The sequence below is a fragment of the Grampus griseus genome, assembly GCF_964374135.1.
Source record: "Grampus griseus genome assembly, chromosome: 19".
Taxonomy (NCBI): domain Eukaryota; kingdom Metazoa; phylum Chordata; class Mammalia; order Artiodactyla; family Delphinidae; genus Grampus; species Grampus griseus.
Genome location: NC_139013.1, coordinates 25,641,104 through 25,668,795, shown reverse-complemented (window position 1 = coordinate 25,668,795; position 27,692 = coordinate 25,641,104). Strand labels below are relative to the sequence as shown.

The following is a 27,692-nucleotide window of genomic DNA, read 5'->3' as shown; positions in this document are numbered from 1 at the left end:
AGGGGTTCATTATTCCACATATCACTCACTTTTAGAAAAGAGAAAGCATTTACAAAAAGAAAATTGTACACCACATAGAAAAAAATTATATTTTAATATATAATCCCCAAAACTACACAGATATAACATTTCAGCCAACAATTTAGCATTTATGCTTTCAAGTTACTTTTAATGCCTATCCTATAAATTAAAACAGTCACCTTGGGCTTCCCTGGTGGCGCAGTGGTTGAGAATCTGCCTGCTAATGCAGGGGACACAGGTTCGAGCCCTGGTCTGGGAGGATCCCACATGCCGTGGAGCAACTAGGCCCGTGAGCCACAACTACTGAGCCTGCGCGTCTGGAGCCTGTGCTCCGCAACAAGAGAGGCCGCGATAGTGAGAGGCCCGCGCACCGCGATGAAGAGTGGCCCCCGCTTGCCACGACTAGAGAAAGCCCTCGCACAGAAACGAAGACCCAACACAGCAAAAATAAATTAATTAATTAATAAACTCCTACCCCCAACATCGTCTTTAAAAAAAAACAAAAAACAGTCACCTTTTTCTTCAGAGGTAAATCCTGATGCAGCCTCAACTTTTTCAAGTATTTTCCTCAGTTTCATAATCTTTGTTGCACATACGTATCCATATCTATGTTAGTAAAAAACTATTAATTAATATTAGCAAATATATTAAATTAATATAACACATTTTTTATTGAAGGACAGTTGGCTTACAATGAACATAACACATTTTGATAATCAAATATTTCTTATGTAACTCCAGTGTGTCAAAAATTAGTAAGCTTAATAAGTATTTCAGAAAATACAATTATAAGCTTCTTCTTGAGGTTTGAAAATTTTAAAATCTATAATCAGAATTATCTCAGACACTACGATAACCTAAAAATAACTATCATATACTAATAAAAGAAAAAAATATTTTTCATTTATGATGACTGTTTTTTTAATACTATTTTACTTAAGGAATTAAAACATGTACTTTACAAAACAGGATATACAATTTTGAGAGAGAATCCTTTTAATGCTGTACTAAAGGATGAAATAGCTACCAAGGGGGATGGAAAAGGGCAGTGATAAGAAAGTGAAATTCTAAACTCTGCAATCAAACCAGTCATCGTAACTATGACACTTTCTCTTATCTTTCTCTGAATACAGGATACATTCAATAAGCTTCCTGTCAATGCTTGACAAAATTCTCATTCTAAAAATGGCTTCAGAAGACAGCTTAGAGGCCACCATGGGCTTCATAAGAGCAAGTCAGAACCACCTAATCTTATATCCATTTTTCATACCGGCTATCCACTCACTCATTAGCTCTTTGCGGCCAACATATATTGAGCATCTACCACTTACAAAGTAACCTAACCTTTCAGTCACTGGGAAAACAAAAATGAATAAGGTGAAAAACAGGGTCTCTGCCTGCGAGAAGCTTGAAATGGAGAAAGCACGTGTTTCAGTACCAAGTAAAACCAGTTAGTTATAATCTAGATATGACTGCGGCAGACACAGGGAATCTTGATCAAAACAGGGCATCTGACAAGCTTCTTGCTGTGGACAGGGTGACAAAGTCTGACGAACCATGATTCTTGACTGGTTGGACAACAGTATTCAAAGAACATTTATTAACGGACTTATGGTGTTTTGGAAGGAAAGAAGGAAGTGGTAACATGCCTTAGAGTTTTGGATTTAATCTGTCTCGTTCTAGTATCAATCACTTGGGGGGAAAATAGACAGTATGTTTAAAATTTGCATTTATACAAATATAATACAAAATAACTGATGTAAAACTCAAGATTCATAATTATCTTAAGGGGGTAAAAACTACAGTTATTTTCATCATTACAGAATTCAAAGAAAACAAAAGATACAAGTAGGAAATTTATTCACCTATAATATACTTTCCTAGTCATGTTATATAGTAGGTCATTCCGAATGCTCATTATATTTCAGTGTTCTGCATTTTGGGGTCAAAATCTTACATCAAACTATTTTTTATTTTAATTGTTAAATAATAAAAGTATGTCACAAAATTTAAATTTATCTTAATATGGACTTTAAATTACATAGTTTGCTCCCTATATTCCTAAAAGAACAGATTTGTTTTGTGATCTATGGCCCGGACTCTTCATAGTTTAAATTTTACACTGTGACATTATCACACATTCCTCCTACCACTTAACAAAAGTCCTTACTAGATGTCTTGTACTTATACCATTACAAATTGCTTCCTGTGGCCAAAGAAAGACATACTTATAATTCTTAAACTAGGAGATAACCAAAAACATCACCTTTTTAAGAGAAGTGGAGGGAGGCCTAAATATTTTCCTTTAACCAAGAAATGTGTTAATAAAATACATCTTATTTATTTCTAACATAAAACTATTAAATACTTGCTACTCTATAAATAAAAATGTCCCTTGCTGCTATTCATTCAGATAAAATTAAGTTTAAGAAGCCAGATCATACCGATTAAACTAATAAGCATGATTACATTCGGGGTAGTATTGAAGATAAGAATCCCAAATACCTTATATCAGCTTTTATAAACCTACTGTAATTGCTGAATTGTAATACACTCTACCAAAATGGTTTAATCACTTCATGGCATACACTATGTGCTACACTTTGGCCAGATTTAAAATGTTAAAGAAGTAAAGACAGTACAACGGGACTTCCCTGGTGGTGCAGTGGTTAAGAATCCTCCTGCCAATGCAGGGGACACAGGTTCGATCCCTGGTCCGGGAAGATCCCACATGCCACGGAGCAACTAAGCCCGTGCGCCACAACTACTGAGCCTGTGCTCTAGAGCCAGCGAGCCATAACTACTGAGCCCGCGCACTGAAACCACTGAAGTCCATGTGCCCTAGAGCCCGTGCGCTGCAACTGCTGAGCCCACACCCCGCAACTACTGAAGCCCGTGCACCTAGAGCCTGTGCTCCGCAACAAGAGAAGCCACCGCAATGAGAAGCCCGTGCACCGCAACAAAGAGTAGTCCCTGCTCACCACAACTAGAGAAAGCCTGTGTGCAGCAATGAAGACCCAACGCAGCCAAAAAATAATTAAATAAATAAAATAAAAATTAAAAAAAATAAATAAAAGTAGCAACAAAGACTGAACAGAAATCTTCTTAAAAAAAAAAAAAAGACAATACAAGGACCGAAAGTTAAAAAAGATGTTAATACATCATCGAGAGAACTAATTCTCTCCCATTTCTCATTAAAGGAAAGCAGGGAATAAATTAATTACTGTACCAAAAAATAGCACCTAGGATACCACACCTAAAGGCAAAAATAACTATCTTCTACTTACATTCTCAGAGGATTAACGATTTCTGTCCTCAGCAGCTCTTGAGTTTCACTATAATATTCTACGTCATTCTTTTCTTTGGGTCTAAGTAACACAGTGTCCAGAACAGAACTAAAAGCAAACAAGCTGCAAAATAAAAAGAATATTTTTCCTCATGCTGTAAATGTACTAATTTTTGAGAAACCCATACTAAAAAGAATATGAAGAGAAAAATCACAAACTCTGGAGAACAAATAACATGCAAATTCGTGTTTTTTATTAATACAGGTAACCAAGACCCCTGTCAAGGTTCCCATGGTTCAATCATCAGAGATCCTTAAGGAGAATACTAATATCAAGAAGGCAAACTATAGATTGACAGTGTTAAAGGATTAAAAATACGCCTTCAGTACACTGGAAAACTTCTTTGCAAAAGCTGAAAGAAGGCCTACAAATCTGAGTCAAACTACAACAGAGGAGAAAGTTTGGAAACTAATTTCCCAAGGCAAACACATAGCCAATATGTAACCCACTCTAGATATTACACTTCTCTCTCTCCACAGCCCTTTGCAGAAATCTGAATTCCTTTAAATGTCAAAATCACTTGTGAGTGACTAACAGCAGTGACTTGCTGATATCAAAGAAAAAGAAAATTTGGCTAAACAGATTTTTATCAGAAAATCTGAAGAATACTACATCAAGTCTTGCTTTTGTCAACACCTCTGAGAGACAAAGTATTCTGCCCCCAAAATGGCCTACCACTTTTATTCTTCTCCCTTGTCTTTAAAATTTTAACATCCCATTAACTTCCTAATTCTTACAGCATGGCTGTACAGAGCTGGCAGGTTATGCTCAGTTTAACTGGCGATGTTCTTGGTTCAAGCTTCAGAGTGTAAAAATTCTTGCCATGTTAAATTGTTCTTCTTTGGAACAAACTACATATACGAGGGCAACTGTGCTTCTACTGAAAATACTTCTTTAAAATGAAGTAGTTTTATGATTGCCTCTGCCTAGTAAAACAAACACACACGCCAGTCAATGGCTTATGACAAGTTATTTGATTTGTGCACAAAGATCCTGTACTTATTCTCTTCAGTCCTATGATTTCCCACATACCCTCAGAATATCTGTACCACCTGTAACACTATCATTCACCTCTTATCCATCATTCACTGCATTATTTTTTATATTAATTTTTTGGATACAGGTACATAAGGCAACATTCAGTAGCTTCCAAGGAGTATATAGTGAAATACAAATCTCCCTTTCTCTCCTGAACCCCAGCCCCCAGTTTCTCCACTCAGAGGCAATTAGCAGTTTCTTTCTCTCTTTCTCTCTCTCTCCGACACACACACAAAGAAACACACACACCTGCCCCCATGGCACTATATTCCTACTGCATTAATTTTAAACTTACCAGAATAAGGTTGAGTCTAAGTAACAAGAATTGTAATGACCCTGGATACCTTTCTTCTTTCCAATCATTATTTCTAAACCTTCTTTTTCCATTTTTGGTGGAGTATTTTCTTCTACTACTTCACTTAAGTAGCCTCCAAATGCTGCAAAGATAAAAATGAAAATAATTCTTTTAAACTATTATAGCTATGTATTCCCATACATATTTCTTCACTTAAAAATCTCTCTTTGGGGCTTCCCTTGTGGCGCAGTGGTTGGGAGTCCGCCTGCCGATGCAGGGGATGCGGGTTCGTGCCCCGGTCCGGGAGGATCCCACATGCCGCGGAGCGGCTGGGCCCGTGAGCCATGGCCGCTGAGCCTGCGCGTCCGGAGCCTGTGCTCCGCAACGGGAGAGGCCACAACAGTGAGAGGCCCGCGTACCGCAAAAAAAAAAAAAAAATCTTTTTGTATTTTGATGCACAATTTATTACCCAACTTAAAACTAAGTTAAAGGTAGGTTTTGGTTAATTGTTATTCAGCTTGGCTTATAAAAAAAATGCTAATGTTCGTTTTCAACCTTACTTCCTCCACAATTTAAAAAACATTTTAGAGTATCAAGTAACGTAAAAAAGCATCTGCCAAGTAAAATATTTTGTTCCCCAAATATCTTATTTGTCTGAAGATGTTCCATTTTCAAGTTGGAAAAGAAAACAAAAAATTCCAAAGCACTACTTCAACTGTAAGAAAAATTGTTTTTCATAAAGATGGCTTTCCTATTTACACCTGTTTAACCCTCAAGATGTTTCACCACAATTATCCAAAACTGGAAAGGAACAGTATCAGGCAACTGCCACCTACTATAAGTGATGAAATCTGTCGTTCATCAAGCAATTAAAACTACTTCTTATAATAATGCTGACTTCTTGATAAGACATGCTTATTGATGTACTTGAACAATACAGAGAGAGGAAAATCAGTGCCATAACGAAGGCCACATTTCAATCTCTACTTCCTGGGTTGTTGAAAATTAAATGTCTGTAATCAACAGGAAGGGGAAAATAAATCCCACTATTTCTCAATTTTTAAGTCTCAAGCATGGTTTCCTGGCTAATACTTTTTCTAAATGTCCCCTCTTAGGATAACTGTAACTTTCTCATACACCAAGTAATAATTTTTTTCTGATTTAAAAGCTTGATGAAAACTGGCAGGAAAGAAGAAACACTGTTTACTACCAGCTACTGCAAAATGACATGAGGTCAGAACTAGAGTCATTCCAGATTGATGAATAAATGAAAGGCACACAAATACCTAAAGAGTTACAGCGTTCGATCTGATTGGAAACTGGCTGCAGGGACGCAAATCTAGAGTCTGGCCGGCAGCTCTTCAGTTTAACAAACAGCGCCTTCTTCAGGGCACAGGTGAAATACCGAGTACCCCTAAAGGTTCCATCTGTACAGCCTGCACACTCATCTTCCTGAAAAAGAAAAAAAAAAGCTTAAACATGCATTATTCTCCATCTTGCAAAGATGGTATACAAAGAACTAAGACTTGTTTCAAGTTTACCCTTTCTTAGAATTCTGCTGTCACACCTGTACTGAGAACTCCATCAGGAAAAAGGGGTTGACTAATCAGTGTTTCAGCCCACAGCTGACGATTTGAGAAATTAATGCCTTATTCCAGCATAAAATCCTCAATGTATTTCCCTTCAGAATACATGTTAAACCTTCCCTGGTTAACTGACTTCCCTGCATCATTTCCAAAAGCATTAAAACTAGTGGGGACAGGAGGCCAGAAGGGGCTGTTTATTTTAACAACCCAAAGAGAAAAATAGCATTCACTGGCCTGTAAACCAACAAATAAAAAAGCAAGAAATATATTTAAATAAAAGCTAAATGTACTCAAATTCTCTTTCTGATTATGAAATGTCAAACAATATGCTTTCTAATCTCCAAAATCTTTCCCTCTACCAAAGATCTCAAAAGGTCACTAAAAATGGTGATTAATCTTAAAGTCAATGATAGAAATATTAGAACTGATTGCAGGAGGGAGGCTAAGAAAAAAGAAAAACTGATAACAGTTTGCTTTCCTTACTGCATTCTGTTTAATATAATGAGCCTAAACATATTAGCCTAAAAATCTACTTTCATTCCCTGAACATAGATCAACTAACATTAAGAATAAGTGGATCAGATGCTTAATGGGTGGCAAAGGATGTCAGGCAGCGTGGTAATAAAATTTTTCTCTAGTGATGGCTTTGTGGATAAATAAAATATGTCACCAAAAAGCAAAGCATAGGGAAAGATCTGTACAAAACCCCAGACAGAAAAGAAATGCAATTTTTAGGTGAAATTAAATTACCAGTTCCAGTCCAGCCAGTACTTCATTGAGTCCTGGCGGCTGACCAATCCAACGGATTACCCCATAGAAAGGAGGATTCTCTTTAACCTCGGCCAGCGAGCCCACTTCCAGGCCATGTGAGTTACCAGAAGATACAGCCAAGGGTGGACTCTCCTGCACAGGTGCATTATTTAGCTCTCCCATCACAGACTGAACGGACAGAGAGAGCGGACTGTGGCTAATACTTCCATTGGTGTTGGGCATCTTTGTCAGACTAAATGGTAAAGAATGAAATCTGTTCTCGCTGGATAGTGAGTTCATGGAAGGAGGTTGCAGTGGTGGTGAAGCATGTCCAAAGTCTGGAGAGATCTCCGTAAGCGATTTTGCAGGGTCTTCAGCAACTATAAGAAATTATTCTTAATTAGAGAAATTTATTCAAGAATATTAAATATGCCATACATCTCTAAAGATTAATATATACATAAGTCCAACTGCCCACCTGACCTCTTCTAGTATGATTCTCATAAGCATCACAAACTTACTACCTCCACGTCAGTGTTCTTGATTCAACCTCCACGTCAGTGTTCTTGATTCACATCCCCACCTCCAAATTTTTCTTCTTCAGTAAATGGCACCCAATTATTCAAACCAATAAAATATGTTATTGATTGGAATTGTATAGGTTATATTCTTTGTCCAAAATACAATTAAGTTACAAAAACCAATACAAAAAAGAGAGCAAAAAATTTAAGAAAGATGCTTCTAAATAACAAATGAGTCAAAGAAGAAATGATAATGTAAATTTTTAAAATAAAGAAAAAAACACTTGAACACAACTAAAGTAATACTTATAAAAGAAATGTATAGACTTAATAGTTCATTTTAGAAAAAAAGGAAAGGTAATTAATAAACTCAGCATACAACTTAGGAAGTTAGAAAAACAACAGAATAACCTCCCCAAAAGTAGTCAAGAGGAAAGAACACAAAAACAGAAATTAATGAAAGAGAAAACAAACATCCAATAAAAAGAACCAAAGCCAAAAGCTGTTTCATTAAAACAACTAATACAGTTGCCAGGCAGGTACTGCAAATCAGTGTGGAAAGAACAAACTTCTTAATAAACGGCGCTGAGATAATCAACTATCCATATTTTTAAAAAATTAAATTGGACTCCTCTGTCATACTCTACACAAAAACAATTTCCAGATGTCTTAAAGAAAAATGTCAAAGGCAAACCTACAAATTTTGCAAGAGAATATAGAAGAATGTTCTTTATGACTTTAGGGTAGAGAGAAATATCTTAAACATGAGTATACAAACCAAAAAGGAAAAGACTGACAAATATGACCACATTAAAATTAAGAGATACTTGTCCATTAAAAGGCATCATAGCAAGAGTAGAAATATGAGCCACAAACAAGGAGAAAATACTTGTAATCCTTATTTCTGACAAAGGATTAGAATTTGAAAAAGGTCTATAAATCAATTTTTTTAAAAGAGCAGAAAAAAATAGAAAAAAAAATGGGCAAAAGACTTGAAAAGGGAGCTCACAGAAAAAGAAACCTAAATCACCAACAAATCAATGAAAAGGTTCTTGCCCTCACTAGTAAATACATAAAAGAAAGTCAAAATCAACATGAGAGAGCATTTCAAAAGGTAAAGGTCTTAGAACATTAACTGCTGGTGAGGATGAGGAGTCAATGATACCCTTACACAAAGCCGATGGGAGTGTGAAGTGGTATTAACTATTCCGGGGAACAGTTTGGCATTATTTAGTAAAGGAAAGATGTGCATATCCCATGTACATCTAGTAATTCCACTCCTAGGTACATACCCTAGGCATGGGTAAGAATGTTAATAGCAGAGCTGTTAATAATAGCAAGAAAATAAAACCAGTTCAAATGTCCATCAGTGGTCGAATGGATAGTTACATTGTGGTATATTTAAATACCATATTTCACAGAAATGAAATGGAATGGAATGCAATGCTATACAGCAACGAAAACAAATAAATCATCATCACATACTACAACTTGGATGAATCTAGAAACATAATGTTGAGGGAGGAAATTACACAATATACATACAGTCTGATTCCTTGTATATAAAGCTCAAAACATGCAGAACTAACAGTATGCTGTTTAGATGGACAAACTCATAAAGCGATAATGAAAACCAAGAGAGCGATGAACACTAAATTAAAGACGATGGTAGCTCAGAGGAGAGTGAAAAGAACACCACCAGGAAGAAGCGCTGAGGGGATTTCAAAGGGAATGATAATGTTCTTTGCCTTAAAGTGGGTAGTGACTCCATGGGTGTTCACTGTACTTTATAACTTATCCATTTAAGATTCTGTACTGATGATACTTAATCTAAAAATTTTTTAAGTTATTATTTTCTTTCCCAAAGCCTCAACCCCCCAAGCCCAACACTCAGTTCCATACAGCAAGATCTGTTGTTTCTACTTCCAAAATATACCTCAAATTTGTCCACCCCTCTTACCCTCTACTATCATCTCCCCAGTCAAAGCCACCATCATCTTTCACCATGCAACCAGTCTCTTACCTGGACTCTCTGTCCCTCTTCTCGCCCCTCTCCAATCTAATTACCATACCACAACTATTGAGATCTTTTTTAAAGTTTAAAGATCTTACGTGATCTTGTATCATTCCCTTGTTTAAAACCATCAATGGCTTTCCAGTACCTTACAATAAATACTAAATTTCTTACCAACACTTACTAGGTCCTAAATGATCCGGCTCCTACCTATCCCTCCAAACTCATTTCGTACACCTCTTTTCCTTGCTTACTCTGCTGCAGCCACTCTGGCCTACTTCCTGTTCCCCAAATATAGTTTCTCACCTCAGGACCTCTGCCTTTACTATTTCCTCTGCCTAGAATGCTCTTCTCAAGCTCTTTTTCTGGAAGTTTCATTCACATCATCCAGATCTCAACATAAATATCATTTCCTCAAAGACTCTTTTCCAAACCATCTCTGGAGCCAGCTTCCCACCAGCTGCTATCACCTTGTTCATTTCCTTCATTGCACATGTCACAGTTAACCTTGTCTGTCTATACATTTATTGTCTATCATACCAACTAGAATATAAGCTCCCTACAACAAGGAACTTTGTTAGTCTTTTCCATGGTTGGATCCATAACACTTGGTGTAGCCACTAACACAATAAAATACTCAATATTTAATAAAAAAAATTGAATAAATGAATCAAATGTTATAAAGAATAGCCTTTAAAATGTGTAAGTAAAACAACTACAGATATGATGTTCTTTTACAAGTAAATTGCTTCTATTTTCTAATTTAAGGATGCAGACCTATTCCATACAAATTTCATTACTTCATATGTCTTTCTGGACCAGTTAGAAGGTTACTATATTAATCCAGACAGCAAAAAACAAAGGAAAGGATCTGAACTAAGGCAGTGGTTTCAGAAATGAAGAGAGGGGAAGGATTCTAGTGATATTAAAGAGGAGGAAATCCCTAGGACTTGGTGACATCTGGATGTGACTAATGAGAGAGAGAGAGGAAGTCCAGGATGAAGCAGAAACTTACATTTTAGGCAACTGGACTCGTGTCTCCATCTCCTGGCTCCGTAAAAACATAACTCACAAGGCCATCAGCGACTGCCACCGGCTAAATCCAACGGGTTTTTGTGTGGTCTTTATCTTATTTGCCCTCTCAGAAGCATTCGACACTGGTGTCTATTAGCTCCTTGGCTTGTTGGCCCAATAACCTCTTGTTTTGCCCACATCCTCTGTTTTGCCCACATCCTCTGTTTTGCCCACATCCTCTGGTTACCTTTTCTCTGTCTCCTTTGAAGACTTCTCCTCCCAGCCATTATGCTCCTCAAGGCTCAGACTTCAGCCACACCCTCCATCCCTACTTTCTCCATAGGTGATACTATTCACAGGATTTTAATCACCACATACGTGAAGGCAAACTACAAATTTATTTCTCCAGCTCTTAACATCTCTTTTAAGCTCCAGATCTGCATATGCAACTGCCCGCTTGACAAATCAACTCTGGGAAGTTTAAAAGGCTCCTCAAACTGAACATATTCGAAGCAAATCCATCACTTTCCTCCACAATCACCTAATCCATCACCTTCCTCCATCATCACCTACGTATGCAGGCCAGAAAACTAGGAGTCATCACTCACATCTCTTTCTTCCTTACCTCTCACTTTCAATCTATCTGTGAATCCTGTCAATTCACTTCTGATATCTCATAGCCATCCACCTCTCCCCATCCCTTCCCCAACAAGTCTAGCCCCAGCGACTATAATCTACGGCTGAGCCTATCAGCAGCCTTCAACGGTGTCCTTGCATTCACACAGCCCCTGCTTCAGTCCACTGTCCACCCTGCAGCCACAATCATCTTTTCAAAAGGCAAACCCTGCAAACCCCTTGCAAAATCCTTCAGTGGCTTGCCATTTCCTTTTAATAGGATACACCAGGCTCCACGTGCCCTGGCCTTGTTTGCCATTCCATTCTCATCTCATAAAATGTTCTATCTCTCCGTTCTGGCTACTCTGGCTCTCTTTAGTCCTTGGCAAACACCAGCTCCATTTTACCACAAGGCCTTTACATATGCTGTTCTTTCTGCCTAAAACGTTCTCCTGCCCCATTTCAATTTGTTATCTATCACTCCCCTGGTAAATCTAAGCTCATGTCACTTCCTCCTAGAAATATCCCTGAGCCCCTCAAGTAAAAGCATCCCTTAATATACTCTCACAGCATCATATGCCTTCCTTATACCCATCAAGACTGCAATTCTTCATTTGTTTCTGGCACACAGTAAGCATTCGATATGTACTTGTTGAACAGATGAACAAAAGAAAAAAGAATAAACCAGAAGAAAGTGATGTCCCAGAACCAAGGGAAGGTAGAGTTTTTTAAAAGTGGTATCAAAAAAAAGGAAATCAAGATAGTAAAGTCTTTAAATGATTCAACTGATTCTAGAGATCTTCTACCTTAAACAGATCAATGAAGTGCAGAGAACAAGCTGCTAATACATTTTCTAAATATTACATTAGCCTTAACAGCAGTGCAGCTCAAATTGTGTACAATATTTTAATTCAGCAATATTAATAAAGAATGGTCTACTCATTCTGTTTCCAAAAACTATCTATATTGGTGAAAAAGCCATTTTTTCTCTAGTGAGTTAAAAGGAGAGAATCATTATAAAGAACACTAAAATTATAGATTACCTTCATCAATATACCATGAATTTTTTGATTTGGATTGTGGTTGTGAGTCAACAGAAGACCCATTTAAGGTATAAAATAATTCAGATCTGTTTCTATTTCCAGGGTCTGAGGTAGATCCTATAGAACAAGAAAAGTTCCTTTTAAAAATAAAGTCAATATGACGTGAAAGTTTTTCCGTAAGAGAAAATAATATGTATATGGTGTTAACAATTATTTACACAACCAACAGATGTATACAAACACAATATATTTTATTAGTACCTTCAGCTTTTAAAATTTTGGTAACCATTTTTGCAGTGTCAAAAAGATTCTTCAGCCCAAGAAACAATATAAGAGGAGAACAGGAGTTAAGTTAAAAGAAAAGCCTGCTTTTTTTTTTTTTTTAAACAAACTGCTTTAAAAAATCATTTCACGTACTATGGCTTATTTCCAAATGTCAAAATCACCATTCCCCAATTTCATTTAACGAAGCTCTTGGTTCACAAACTTAACATATTATTTTAAAACGGCTGCCCTCAAAAGAAGGCAGTCTTCGAATGTATATAAATAGATGCATAAATTAGGTTTAAAAGATTTAAGGTTTAAACATTTTGGAATTTAGTCAACAAATCCCTTGCTGAATTTCTTCATGTCTCTGAAAAAGTGAAGCAGTATTATTTCTTATACATTAGATTTATTAAATGTAAGAAAATTTAGTGTAGCTATGCCACAGACACATCAAGACATTCCCCCTGCCTCATTACTAAAAGGACATGCTATCGTTGAGAGCAGTGGGGTCTGAAGAACCTACAACAAAATCTGATTTCTCTTTCAATTTAAAGCAGATAACTTTACACTTCATACCTATAACTAAGATCTGCTACAACATAAGTAGTACACATATCTTAAGAAAATCTTTAGGCTATTCATATTTAAGTGAGAGTAGCAAATTGGTGCTAACCTACCTAGATCCATAGGTTAACATAAAAAATACTATCTATCACTTATATATTCTATTAATTCTACATCTCCCAGGGTCCAATGTCACATAAAATATTGCTTAAAGTACAATTTCCTTTTAAATAAGCTGAAAAAGTTTTCTTCACTAGATAATTGAGGAAAAAATATTCTTTTCTTAACCTACATCTGAGTTGAAAATTCTTGCAGCTTTTTAAATTAGCTGTTTAGCTTGTATAACTACCACCCTATACATCTATGAAATATGTGGAAGCTAACCAAAAAACAACTAAAAACTCCACATGTATTGTAAGGGAGTCTCTGGAAGAAAGACAAAAATTTTTGCTTAGTGGTTTGGAATTTAATTTGTGCCACCTCTGTTAGCAAAATCCACATAATCTCTAGTATATTTTATCCTATAAACATTATCCATAAATGATTATTTTGTACAGTGTGACTCTAAACTATATATACAAATGTTACAAGTAGGGAATTCCAAAAACCAGCATATATGGACCAGAAAAAGACACAGGTCCCCAGAGGAAACTTTTCATCATTTAGAAAAGGTTGCGAACCCTTGGCTTAAGCAACACCATCTATAAACATTTTTTAGTAAACTACTAAAAATGTTTGCAAGAAGAAAGTCTACGTATACATTAAGGAGTAATACCTTTTAACCTTTTTTCAATGCTATGGCAAATAAAAAATCATGTAAATAACTAAGAACTGTATTCTATTAATCCATACCTGTAGCCTTTGGTTTATTATGACTGGATGAACCTTTGTCCCCAACACCTCTTGACATAAAGGCTAGTTTGGGAGGCCTCCTTTCCTGTGTAACGCTATCTGAAACAGTAAACATGTTTTTTAAAGATAAAAGCAAATTCTTATAGAAGAGAAACAATTGAGCAAATAATGACAATAACAACAACAATCCCTTTCCAATGAAAAAACAGAATTTTCAGAGTAGTTTTACAAATTCGTCAAGGCCATAAAAAGTACTGAAAAAGATCATACCAAAAATAAATCATTGCTGTATTTCAAAACATAATTTCTACAAGATAATACACCCCAAGTACAATTCAGCTATGTGCTTTAACTTCTTGAAAATTTAACCACTTTTAATCAATTTTATTTGATATGTTGAAACACCACCAAGAAAACCTTACTCAGTTTTTTGCAGGATTTCCCAAATCAGTATCCCCAGAACACCCCTGTGTGTTATGAAGTGTCCCACTCTCAAATATCTCTAGAAGATGCTGAGATAAACAGACTTCTTTACTGCATAACCCCAGAACCTTTAATATGCTGATATGCATTGTGAATCTCTCAAAAAGGGATATAATAAACTTATTTGATAATGTTTTTGGTGCCACTCTACTTAGCATCTCAGATTAATATATTTCATGGGACACAGATTGGAAAAAGTCTGGTTAGGTATATGTATCAGTTTTTAAAAATATATATACATGTTAAGAATAACACAAACACATATACATATAAGAGAAAAAACACAGAGAAATACACAAATGAATAATGCAGAAAGCCAGAGATAAATAGCAACAATATTTCTGAAGAAAACACTTAAAACTGTTTTGAAAAATTGGTGCAATAATTTTGTTTTTGATACAAAGACTACTTTAAACCTTAAAGGCCAGTGATTTTCATAAGATATTCACAAAAACTCATCAAGCAAATATAGAAAAGTCAGTCTGGAAAGTTTTCCCCTGGAAAGTTCAACATATCCGTGGAGTCCAACATGACACTTAAGAGTCCTACCTGATAAAGCTATGTATCAGCAAAAACAATATCACCCACAGTGGATTTTTGAGAACAGAAAGAGAAAAAGAGGGAAAGTTTTACATTTTAAACAAAAGGGCTATTTTTTTTAAGAAAAAAGAAATAATATTGAATTAATTATATATAAATGATGCTTGGTAACTTTTTTCCACAGTTGGAGGGGGAGAAGAATGCATTATTGAACTATATCTTAACTGTCTCATAATGTGATCAAATGGACTATTATTTTAGTTCAAAAATTATACTGAATAACCATGTGTTTAACCAAGTGATATAGTAAATGTGAGGCTATTTACCAATATTTTTATGATGTTACCATTCCAATATCTCTAAATACCACATGTGACAGCTACTGTGAAAGTAAAACTTCTTAGTCACTGGCAAAAGTTTCCAAATTATAGCATACAAATTGACTAAAGAAAACTAACTCCCACTATTAACTGTAATTAATTGCATGTAAGTACATTTTGAAAAGATCTTCACATGTATACCATAATCTATATACACTATACAGTTAGTGGTGATTATAATAAAGGCAGAAAATGGTCTTTACTAAGGCCGCCTGGCAGTACCGAAAGGCCAAATGGATGAGCCGGTGGTGACAACTCTGATGGTGATGCTAGGGGAGCGCTCCAAGGGTTAGGAATATGCAGGGCACTGGAGTTGGAAATGGTGGTTATCTTCTGCCACAGACTTTGTCATGGGGGAGGTAGGGGCTCAAATATCAACTTTGAGGAATAGGACAGTCCTGCAGAATTCTATGCAGATAAAGGGTCACATGCCATATCTAACTTGCCCTCCAGCAGTTACATACCAACTAATTCTTTCCTTATCACAACTGTATTCATGATCCAAAATCAAAGGCTTCCATCTTAAATGAATTTTAAGAGATTACCATCTCAGGAAAAGGCAAGTATGAGAAAGTAAACAAAGTAAGGAATAAATTTGGCAGGCAATTTTGTGAGATTAAAACAATCCTGATTAAAAGATATTAAAAGAGATAGCAAGACATGTCCACCAAACGGCATGTATAAAATGTTCATAGCAGCCTTATTTGTAATAAACAAAAGCTGGAACAATGCACTCTACAGGAGAATGGATAAACAAACTGTGATCTGTTCGTGCAATGGAATATTACATAGCAATAAAAAAGAATAAACAACTGATATACAAAACACCATGGACACTGTGTTGAGAAAAGAAATGAAGCCAAAAGCACCCATTATATATACACAGCAGGAGTGCATTCAAAATGATAAAATTAGAAGCCTGCCCAGCACTCTTATCGATTTAATCAGAAAAAGAAAAACCTCTGGAAGAAACTTGGGTTGGAAATCATAACAATAAACCAGTGAACAATAACAAACCACAAGAAATGTCTGTGGATTTGAATGACCCACTAAATTGAGAAAATTGCTTAACTGAGGTACTGCTTAACATCATCAGCCACAAGAGCATAATTCAAACCCAAATGAGAATTTAATATCCATGGAGAAATCTACTGAAGAAAATGTAAGTTTACTTGGGTAGAATGAAGAATTATAAAACCCAATACCAAACATACTATACACAACAACAAAGCAAAAATCTCCTTACAGTGAGACTACTGATCAAAGTAAATATTTTCCTTATATTTTAGACAATTTTATATGAAAAATTGTTCAAGAAATCCTGGAAGGTCCATAGAGATAACATCAGGGTTGCATACTGTGATCTAGTGCTTCAAAATAACCTTTTGGCTCTAATTGTCTCATATGAGAGAAGTCCTGCCTATACAGACAACATTCAGGGTGATTCAGACTGACAAATCTCTACAGAAGGCCACTTGGCATTATCTATCAAAATGTAAAGTACACATACCCTTTGACCCAGCAAGTCCACTTCCAGGAAGTTATCTTTTTTTTAAGATCTTATAAATATTTTAATGTAAATATGAGTATAATATATCCCATTTAAATACTCAGAAAAGTATATTGATGGCACACAAGAAAAATCTACAGATGACATGATATTGAGAGAGACAAAACACAAAAGGACAGAATTAGTATCCAAAATGATCTGAAAATGGAAGACTGGATAGTTCTAACGACATGAAGTTAAACAGGGACAAATGTAAAGTCCTGCCATGTGTCCCCCAAATCAACCATACAAATATAGATCAGAAGCAGAAGTACATGTGAACAAAATTGGGGATTTAAGTCAAGCGTAAGTTCAGGAATCATTAATTCATTAGTTTATAAGTGCATTCATTTAGTCAAGAAATACTACTAACTCCATGCAAGGAAGGCATTACCGTGTCTCTGGGAATATAATTCAAACTGTGACAGGGCAGTCCCAAAATCTTTTCTTCCAAAGTCCTGTTCTATTGCAATAATTAGTCTACATACAGACTACGGTATTCTGTTCCCCTCTAGGTGTCCAAGTGTCAAGGTGTCTTTAACAAACCAGGTCTTATTCAGAATATCTGGAAGGCATGCGATATGAGAAATGGCTAAAATGACTCAAACTATTTAGGCTGGAGAACAGAAGAGGTAGGTGTCAAGGACACTCATCTTTGAATATCTGAGGGTTGCTACAAGGAAGAGGGGCTGGATTTGTCCTAACTTCATCCCCAGTTAGAACTAGAATCAATGAGGGAAGTTATAGGGAGGTAGAGGTAAGCACGTATCCAAGGAGAGACCTTTTCACAATTAGATCTTTCTAAAATGAAATACTCTAATTTTCTTCAGGACAAAGTGACTCTTCTATCAAATGAACACGTAAGTAATGTTTTAGCTATACTGGATACATGCAAACTGAAACATACATATGACATTACTCACTGAAGCATTGTTTATAATAGCAAAAGACTGAAAACAGCCTTAATGCCCATCAGTAGGGGACTGGTTTCAAAAAATTGATACATTTTGGGGCTTCCCTGGTGGCGCAGTGGTTGAGAATCTGCCTGCTAATTCAGGGGACACGGGTTCGAGCCCTGGTCTGGGAGGATCCCACATGCCGCGGAGCAACTAGGCCTGTGAGCCACAACTACTGAGCCTGCGCGTCTGGAGCCTGTGCTCCGCAACAAGAGAGGCCGCGACAGTGAGAGGCCCATGCACCGTGATGAGGAGTGGCCCCCGCTTGCCACAACTAGAGAAAGCCCTCGCACAGAAACGAAGACCCAACACAGCAAAAATAAATTAATAAATTAATAAACTCCTACCCCCAACATCTAAAAAAAAAAATTGATACATTTATAAAATGAAATACAATGCAATAATTTAAGCAAAAGATTAAGTATGCAATTTATGTACTAATATAAAATGATCCCTATGATCGATCTACTGTTAGCTTTTTTTAAAAAGGGGCAACTTACTCTTCTGGGAAGATAAGTTGGTGTACTTTTTCCTATTCCTCCTGATAAGTACAGCTAAAAACTCTGGATGTAACATATAAAACAAAACTGAGAAGCCTCTGAAAGGCAAAGAGGAGAAGGCAGATGAGCTAGGGAGCACAGGACCTAAGGAGTGACACGAGATTTCCCTGGGTTTTCTTATTGCCTCATATATCCTAGACTTAGAGCTGAAGAAGGCAGCAACCTGGAAATGCCAACGGGGAGAGGCAAAAGAAACTCCCAACAAAGGTATCCTCTCATTAGTCAAAGAATGAGAAAAGACAAACCCTAGTTAGACAGAAACTTTCAGACAATAATCACTCTATTGCAACCAAACACAGCGGCCACACCCACTCCAACAAAGGCCAAGCGGGGAGTCTGGACTTCTGCCTCCACCTGACCATAATGAGGTGACACACACCCCTTGAAGCGGCAAAAACAAAGTTTAAATATGATCTAGAATCTCAGAATATAATACCCAACTGTCCAAGTTTCAAATAAAAATCACTCATTATACCAAGAGCCAGGAAGATGCCAAAAAGAATTTAAAAAGACAGTCAATAAATGCCAACACTGAGATGACAGAGATGTTAGAATCATCTGACAAAGATCTGTAAAGCAATCATGGTAAAAATGCTTCAATAAGCAATTACAAACACACTTAGGAAAAAATGAAAAATAGAAAACTTTTTACATAAAAGATAAAGAGAAAGGAATATTAGCATACCACTAAACAAAGTCATCAAACCACAAAGGAAGAGAGCAAGAGAAGAAGGGAACAGAGGAGAAATACAAAAACAGCCAGAAACACTGGACTCCATAAAAATCTAAATCTTTTGCTTTGTGAAAGACTCTGTTAAGAGGATGAAGAGATAAGCACCGACTGGGAAAAAAAATTTGCAAAGGACTAGTGTCTAGGATATATAAAGAATTCTCAAAATTCAACAGTAAAAAAGCAAATAATCCAATGAAAACATGGGCAAAAGAGATGAAAACAAAATTCACTAAAGAAGATACATAAATGGCAATCAGTACATGAAAATAGATATTCAACATCATGAGCTATCAGGGAAATTCAATTAAAACCGTAGTGAGATATGACTACACACATCTCAGAATGGCTCAAGTAAAAACTAGTGACCATACCAAATGGTGGTGAGCATGTGGAAAAACTGGATCACTCATAGATTGTGGACGGTAATGTAGAATGGTACAGCCACTCTGGGAAAGTGTGGCAGTTTCTTAAAAAGCATGCAAATACCACATGACCAGAAGTTGCACACCTGGATATTTATACCAGAGAAATGAAGACTTATGTTCACTTGTGTTCACTCTACACAAATGTTTATAAGCATTAGTTATAACAGCTAAAAACTGGAAACAAATCAGATGTCCTTCAATGGGTAAACTGTTAAACAAATAGTGGGACAGCCATAACATGGACTGTAACTCAGCAATAAAAAGGAACAGACCAGTGACACACACAGCATGGATGAATCTCTAGAGAATTATGCTGAATGAGAAAAGCCAAGCTCAAAAGGATTCTTGAAATGACAGAACTGTAGAAATGAAGAACAAATTAGTGGATGCCAGGGTTAAGGAGAGGTTGGGGACAAGACGGGCAGTGTGACAATAAAAAGGCCACATGAAGTATCCTTGTGGTAATGGGAATGTTCTGTATATTGACCATATCAATGTCAACACCCTGGCCGTGATCTTACACTGTAGTTGTATAAGATGTTCCTTTGGGGAAAACTGTGTAAGGGGTACACAAGATCTCTCTGTATTATTTCTTACAACTGCATACAAATATATAATAATCTCAAATATTTTTAAATCATGTATCTGACAAAGGGCTTATATTCAGATTTATAAGAATTCTCAAAACCCAATAATAAAAATAAATTAACAAGAAATTGGCCAAAGATTTGCATAGATGCTCCACCAAGGAAGATATACAGATGACAAATAAGCACATAAAAAGATGTTCAACATCACTGGCCATCAGGAAAATGAAAATTAAAGCTACAACTAGATGTCACTATATAGCTATTAGAATAGCTAAAATTTATAAGACTGACCATACCAAGCGCTGGCAAGGATATGCAAAAACTGGGATTCTCACACACTGCTGCTGGGAATGTAAAATAGTATAACCACTTTGGAAAGACCGTTTGGCAGGTTGCTGTTGTTTTGTTTTGTTTTTAAAGTTCAACAATCACCTACAATAGTACCAGCCATTCCACATCTGGGTATTTACCCAAGAGAAATGAATACCTATGTCCATACGAAGACTTATACATGAATTTTCATAGCAGCATTATTCATAATAGCCACAAACTAAACAGAAACAAGCCAAATTCCACCAACAAGTGAATGAAAAAACAAAATGGTATATCCTTATGCCTATAGGGAAAACATGCTGTCTTTCCCTTTGTTCTCATGCTCACAACAATTTTGACACTTGTGGCCACCAAATGTGTGAGGAGTTTTCCCACACTAAGCTGTGACACCAGCTGGGTGTCCTACAATTCAATTTGGTTCTGACGCTATCTACCTGGGGTTAGCGGCAAATCCCACAAGTTAAGGGCTCAGTCCCAAAAGACCGTAAGCTTTGCGGTAACCTGCAAGCTCTCAAAACCCCATACTATGGGAATGTTTATGGAGACTTCATCAGATAGGCATGCTTGATTACTAACTCAATTTCCAGCTCCTCTCCCCTCTCCAGGGAATGTGGCTGTGGCTGAAAGTTCTAATCATGGCTTGGTCTCTGTAGTGACCAGCCTCCATCCAGGAGCCCACTAAGAATCACCTCATAAGAACAAAAGACACTTCTATCACCCAGAAAATTCCAAAGGATTTTAGGAGCTCTGTGTCAGGAACCTGGGTCAAAGACCAAACATTAGCAAGACTCAGGGGCAGACACATATATATATATTATACATTTATATATATTATATATACATTATACACACATATAATATATATAATGCATATATATAATATATATTATACATATATAATATGTATTATTCATATATAATATATATATATTATTTCTCACTATAGAATGGAATACTTCTCAGCAACGAAAGGGACACGTGGATGAGTCAACAAATAATTACGTTGAATGAAATAAGTCAGACCAAAAAAAAAAGAATACATCCTGAGTTACTCCATTTATATAAAATTCTAGGAAAATGTGAACAAATGTACACTGACAGAAAAAAGATCAATGGTTGCCTAGATTTTGGAGGATGGGACACGCAGATGGAAGGAAGCCAGCACAAGGGGGGCATACCTCGGGGTGATGGACATGCTCACTATCTTGACTGCGGTAAAGGTCTCACTGGTCTACACATTCGTTAAAACATAACAAACTATATACTTAAAATATGTGCAGTTTACTGTATGTCAGTTAAAACTCACTAAAATTGTTAAGATTATAAAAAGAAGGTACAAAAAAGTGTATAAAATATGCAAACACTGAACAACAAAGAAACGAATTAATCAAGAAGGATGCAGAAGATAATTAGGTAGTTGGGGGGCAATGCTAGGAGGAAAAGGTCTCATACACCCTTTGAAAATTCTGTGCGAACATGAATGTACTACATAATCTGAAAAACAAAATTAGTATTACATTCCTAACCCCCAAAACTAAAAAAGACAACACAGATTGGACTAAAAAAAGCAGAAATTTAGGGGAGGCACTAATTGATATGCTTCATCACAACAGGTTTAAGAACCTGAATATAATGTCAAATTAGATTATGTTAGAGGTTTTTAACATTTAAAACAGTAACAAACGGGACTTCCCTGGTGGCACAGTGGTTAAGAATCTGCCCGCCAATGCAGGGCACACAGGTTCCATTCCTGGTCCAGGAAGATCCCACATGCCGCGAAGCAACTATGCCAGTGTGCCACAACTACTGAGCCTGCACCCTAGAGCCCACGCGCCACAACTACTGAAAGCCGGAGCACCCTAGAGCCTGCGCACCACAACTACTGAGCCCACACGTCACAACTACTGAAGCCCGCACTCTCTAGGGCCCGTGTGCTGCAACTACTGAAGCCCGCATGCCTGGAGTCCATACTCCACCACAAGAGAAGCCACTGCAATGAGAAGTCCAGGCACCACAATGAACAGTAGCCCCGGCTCGTCACAACTAGAGAAAGGCCGTGCACAGCAACGAAGACCCAATGCAGCCAAAAACAAATAAATTAAAAAATAAAAAAAAAACAGTAATGAAGAGATGAAAAACTCTTAACAGGCTGAAGACTCCTGCATTTTTAGTCAATGGTATTCTTCAGAAGCCTACTGTAACAAGCAACTGAATAGGATGAATTCTTTCCTAATCTCATCAACTGTTCAACCACTTCCAAAAAAAATTTTTTAATGCTGTAAATAATTTTGTCCTACAAGTGAAGGTAATAGGGCAAGAAAAAAAACTAAGAAACTAAATGAGATTATGACTATTTTCTTCTCTCTCAAGAAATGGGTGTTAATGATGACATGAAATATAGATGAAGACCTATTTAAATAAATGAAATTAATTTTCGTTTAGACAACTTTGCTTTTTAAAGTCTATTTGCAAGCTTTATTTTGTTGGCAAAAAAGTATAATTGGTGTATTATGTAATAAAAGCTGGTATCATTCCTAATTATCTTCTATTCATGGTTTATGAAAATCAAGGTTTAAAAGAAAAAAAAAAAGCATTCTTTGCCTTGCCTGTCACACTGCTCTGAGAGCCAGTAACAATGACAATGATTGCCACTGATCTATAAGATCAAAGTTTGCCTGACAAGTGATTCCTAAGAGATTCATGTAACTAATTTTGATTATTTTAATCTTACATCACTATTTAAATAAAATGTAATTGTAAATGTTTTTGAAGATAAATACTACTAAAGATGAATTCTTTGTGAGGTTATATATAATTCCATCACATGAAAAATAGAAATGGTAGCTTTTTCTTTTCTTTTCTTCTTAAGTGCTACTGTAGAACCCAAGATCATTTACATTTCAAACCAAATCGAGATATGGAAAAAGTATACAGAAAGAAATACAGCTCTGGAGTTGGAAAAAAAGGGGGTGGGGGCATTTCAAATCTTTATTCTACGGCAAACTGAGAAAAACACAATTAATTATACATAAGCCAACCTCATATTTCAGGTATCTTTTTCTTTCTTAAATTATAATACTGAACTAATGATTTCCCCAGCCTCCCAACTTACTTGATATAATGAATTATATTTAGTTGTAAAATGGAAAATTCAAAGAAATTCAATTAAGGTACGTAAAAAGGATGGTTATACTAATAAGGTTTTGAGCTTTCGAAAGTACCCTTTGGACATTTAAAACAAAAAAAAAAGGTAAGAAAGAAAGAAAAAGAAATACCCACAGAGATATTTGATTTGGTAAGACAAGTTAAATTACATTTATCCATGTGGTTCTGGTGAGACAATATTAGCATAGAGTTGATTATTCCTGTAAGAATAAATAATGAAAGAAAATTGATTTTACAAGGGATTCCCCTTAACTATCCAGCAAGTTATTATAAAATTAGCATAACTCACAGAATTTGCTTATTAGGACAGGGCTTCTCAACCTCGGCAAGGCTAACATTTCAGACCATATCTTTTTTTGTGGAGGGCTGCTTGCTGCATTGTAGGATGTCTAGCAGCATCTCTGTCTCTATCCCCTAGATTCAAGCAGTACTCCTACCCCAGATGCGTTGACCAAAAATGTCTCCAGACATTGCAAAATGTCTTCTGTGGGCAAAATCACCACAGGTGGAGAACTACTACTGGCTTACAACTAAAATGACCTTCTTATGAAGGTTTTGTACTAATGCTAAAAGTAAAAGTAAGGGCTTCCCTGGTGGCGCAGTGGTTGAGAGTCCGCCTGCCAATGCAGGGGACACGGGTTCGTGCCCCGGTCCGGGAAGATCCCACATGCCGCAGAGCGGTTAGGCCCGTGAGCCATGGCCGCTGAGCCTGCGCGTCTGGAGCCTGTGCTCCACAACGGGAGAGGCCACAACAGTGAGAGGCACGTGTACCGTAAAAAAAAAAAAAAAAGTAAAAGTAAAACAAAACAAAAAACTTAAAAAATTGCTTAACATACCAAAAAAAAAAACAAAACAGTAAACTGACAGTCTAAAAAGAAAAAACTGCAATGGATACCAATGCATGGATGATTCTGATGTTGTAATTGGCAGATAAGAATTGTAAAGAGGCTATTATAACTGTGCTTAATGAAGTAAAGAAAAATATGCTTATAGTGAAGGAGAAGATAGGAATATCTCATCAGAGAAATAAAAACTAGAGAAACAAAAAAAGGAACTGGACGGGAAGTCTTAAAATACTTTTAAAAACTTAAAAATACAATATCTCAAAACATAATGTATTGGATGTGTTAAAAGCACAATGCGGATAAAAGAGGGGGAAGTGAATAAAATTGAAGGTAGAACAAAAGAATTATCTAAAGAACAGAGGGACTAAAATTTGAAAAAAAATTAACAGAACCTTAAGGATAAGGGACAATACCAAAAATTTCGACATATATCAAATTGAAGGTACAGAAAGAGAGAACACTGAAAGGAACAGAAAAAACATTTGAAGGAAAATTGGCTAGACGTTTCCTACTTTGTTAAAAATATAAATTTACAAATTCAAGAAGTTTAGCAAATGCCAACCAGGATAAAGATGAAGAAAATCATTCTGGGCACATCATAGTTAAATGCTGTAAGCCAAATATAAAGTCTTCAAAGCACACAGAGAAAAACAACATATTACATTACATACAGGGTCACAATGATTCAGGCTACTGATGACTTTTCATCAGAAACTGTGAAGGCCAGAAAATCACAGAAAACCAACTTTATAGCAGAATTCTATATATACCCAAAATATCCTTCAAATATGAAGGCAAGATAAAGACATTCTCAGACAAAGAAAATTAAGAGAAATTCATTTCTAGAAGACTTCACTTCAACAAACACCACAAGAAGTTCTTCAGGATGAAGGAAAATGATAAATAGATGCACAGATCTTTTAATTCTTTAAAATATAAATGATTATTTCAACAAAAAATATAACATTTTCTTGTGCATTTTTAAAGTACACAGATGTAATGTACATGACAATTAATAGCATAAATAATGAGGAAGAGGTAACTAGATTTACATGGTTACAAGGTTTCTACACCTTATACTGATGTATATAATTGGCACAATATTAACCCGAACTAAACTAAAACATTAAGGATATATACTATAATCCCTGGAGAAACCACTAAAAGCAATATTACAATGAAATATAGCTTTAAAACCAATAGATTAATTAACATATAATTCTTAAAATTTTTCAAATAATCTACCAAAAAGGTAGAAAATGACTATAAGAAGAATGAAAAACAGAGGGACAAATAGAAAACATAAAAAACAAAAATTACTTTAAGTGTTAATAGATTAAACACAACAACAAAAGACAGAGATCATCAGAATGGATTTTTTTAAAAAATGACATGCTGTCTAAAAGAAAACAAGTGGGATAGAGTGGGAAAATGGAGTAAAGAAGGTGGGGCGGGGGGAAACATCTCAATCCAAAAAAACACACTGGGGATAGGGCAGATAAAGTAGCACAAATAGAAAACACACAAGATGGTAGAAATAAATCCAACTGTCAGCAATGATAACTATTAATAGATTAAAATCTTCAGTTAAAATATAAAAATTGTCAAACTATATTAAGAAACCAACTATATGTGATTATAAGAGACATAACTAAAACATAAATGATGAAAAAGAGACACACCTGGAAAATACTAACCAAAAGAAAACCTATCTATATCATACAAAACAGAATTTAAGGCAAAAAAAAAAAAAAAAAAGAAAAAATTACTGGAGATGGAGGCAGTCACCACATAATGAGAAATCACAACAATTCTAAATCACAACAATTCTAAATTCTAGGTATATAAAAAATCTAAACTTGTATGTAGCAAATAACAATTTCAAAATTAAAGGAAACACTTATAGATTAAGAAGAAATTAACAAATCCATCATCATATGAGGATGTTTTAATATACCTTGCTCAGTAACTGTTAGACCTCACAATTAAAAACTCAGTAATGATACATAAAATTTGAATAGCATAATAAATTAGCTTGACCTAAGGGACATATAAAATATGCATGAACTACATTCAACTAAAATTGAAGAAAACACATTCTTTTCAAGTACACACAGAACATTTCTGAAAATTGATCACGTACTAGGCCATAAAGTCAGCCTCAACAAATGTCAAAGGATTAGTATCATATTCTCTCACCATATCAATCAAATTGAAAATTAATAACGATAAAAACAGACACCTGAAAATTTTTAAAGTACATTTTAAAATAGTTGATGAATTACATTAAAAAACTCATGAAGGAAATTACAAAACACTTCAAATTTAATGGTAACAAGATAACTATATATCAAATTTTATGGAATGTAGGTAGTTGGGTACATAGAGAGAATCTATAGCCTTAGATGCTTTACACTAGAAAAAAAGACTAAAAATTAACAAGCTAATAAGCATTCAAACTAAACAGTTTAGAAAAAAATAGAATCCACAAAAAGTCAAAGAAAAAATAATTTTTAAAATTACTGAAACAGAAAATCAATATATCTAGAAAGGATTAAGAAATCCAAAAGATGGCTTTTTGAATAAATGAAAGTGAGAATCCTCTGGCAAGATTGTTTTTCTCTGTCTGCCTTATTTCACTTAGCATAATGCCCTCACAGTCCAACCACACTGTCATAAATGGCAGGATTTCCTTCTTTCTCATGGCCAAATAATATTCCACCACATCTTCTTTATCCATTTATCCGTTGATGGACATTTTGGTTGTTTCCATACCTTGGCTACTGTAAATAATGTTGTAATGCACATGGGAGTGCAGACATCTTTTTGAGATCCTGTTTTCATTTCCTTTGGATATACATCCAGAAGTGGGCTTGTTGGATTGTAGGGTAATTCTATTTTTAATTTTTTGAAGAAAAAGGCAAATACTGTACGATCTCATTTATATGTGGAATCTGAAAAGGACAAACTCAGAAAAACAGAGAGTAGAGTGGTGGTTACCATGGAGTGGCGGGGTGGAATGGCTAATCATTAAAAAAGAAACAGTGTACGATTCCACTTAAATGAAGTACTTAGAGTAATCCAAATCATAGAGACAGGAAATAGAACAGCAGTTGCCAGAGGCTGAGGGTAGGGGAGAGATGCGCGTTTACTGCCTAATGGGTACAGAGTTTTACAAGATGAAAAGCATTAAGGAGGCAGATGGT

The 27,692-nt window shown here is 35.8% G+C and overlaps 1 protein-coding gene across 4 annotated transcripts in view; it reads right to left on the bottom strand.

Moving 5' to 3' along the window:
* Window positions 1-27,692, bottom strand: part of CYLD (CYLD lysine 63 deubiquitinase) — a 62,313-nt gene that overhangs the window by 15,115 nt on the left and 19,506 nt on the right. For all 4 annotated transcript variants that reach the window (XM_082676517.1, XM_082676516.1, XM_082676519.1 and 1 more), the window contains exons 6-12: window positions 13,928-14,026; window positions 12,245-12,361; window positions 7,038-7,417; window positions 5,988-6,153; window positions 4,702-4,843; window positions 3,309-3,431; window positions 536-627 (exon numbers count right to left, since the gene is read on the bottom strand). In XM_082676517.1, the coding sequence (XP_082532643.1) occupies window positions 536-627; window positions 3,309-3,431; window positions 4,702-4,843; window positions 5,988-6,153; window positions 7,038-7,417; window positions 12,245-12,361; window positions 13,928-14,026 (1,119 nt within the window). The remainder of the gene's footprint in view (window positions 1-535; window positions 628-3,308; window positions 3,432-4,701; window positions 4,844-5,987; window positions 6,154-7,037; window positions 7,418-12,244; window positions 12,362-13,927; window positions 14,027-27,692) is intronic.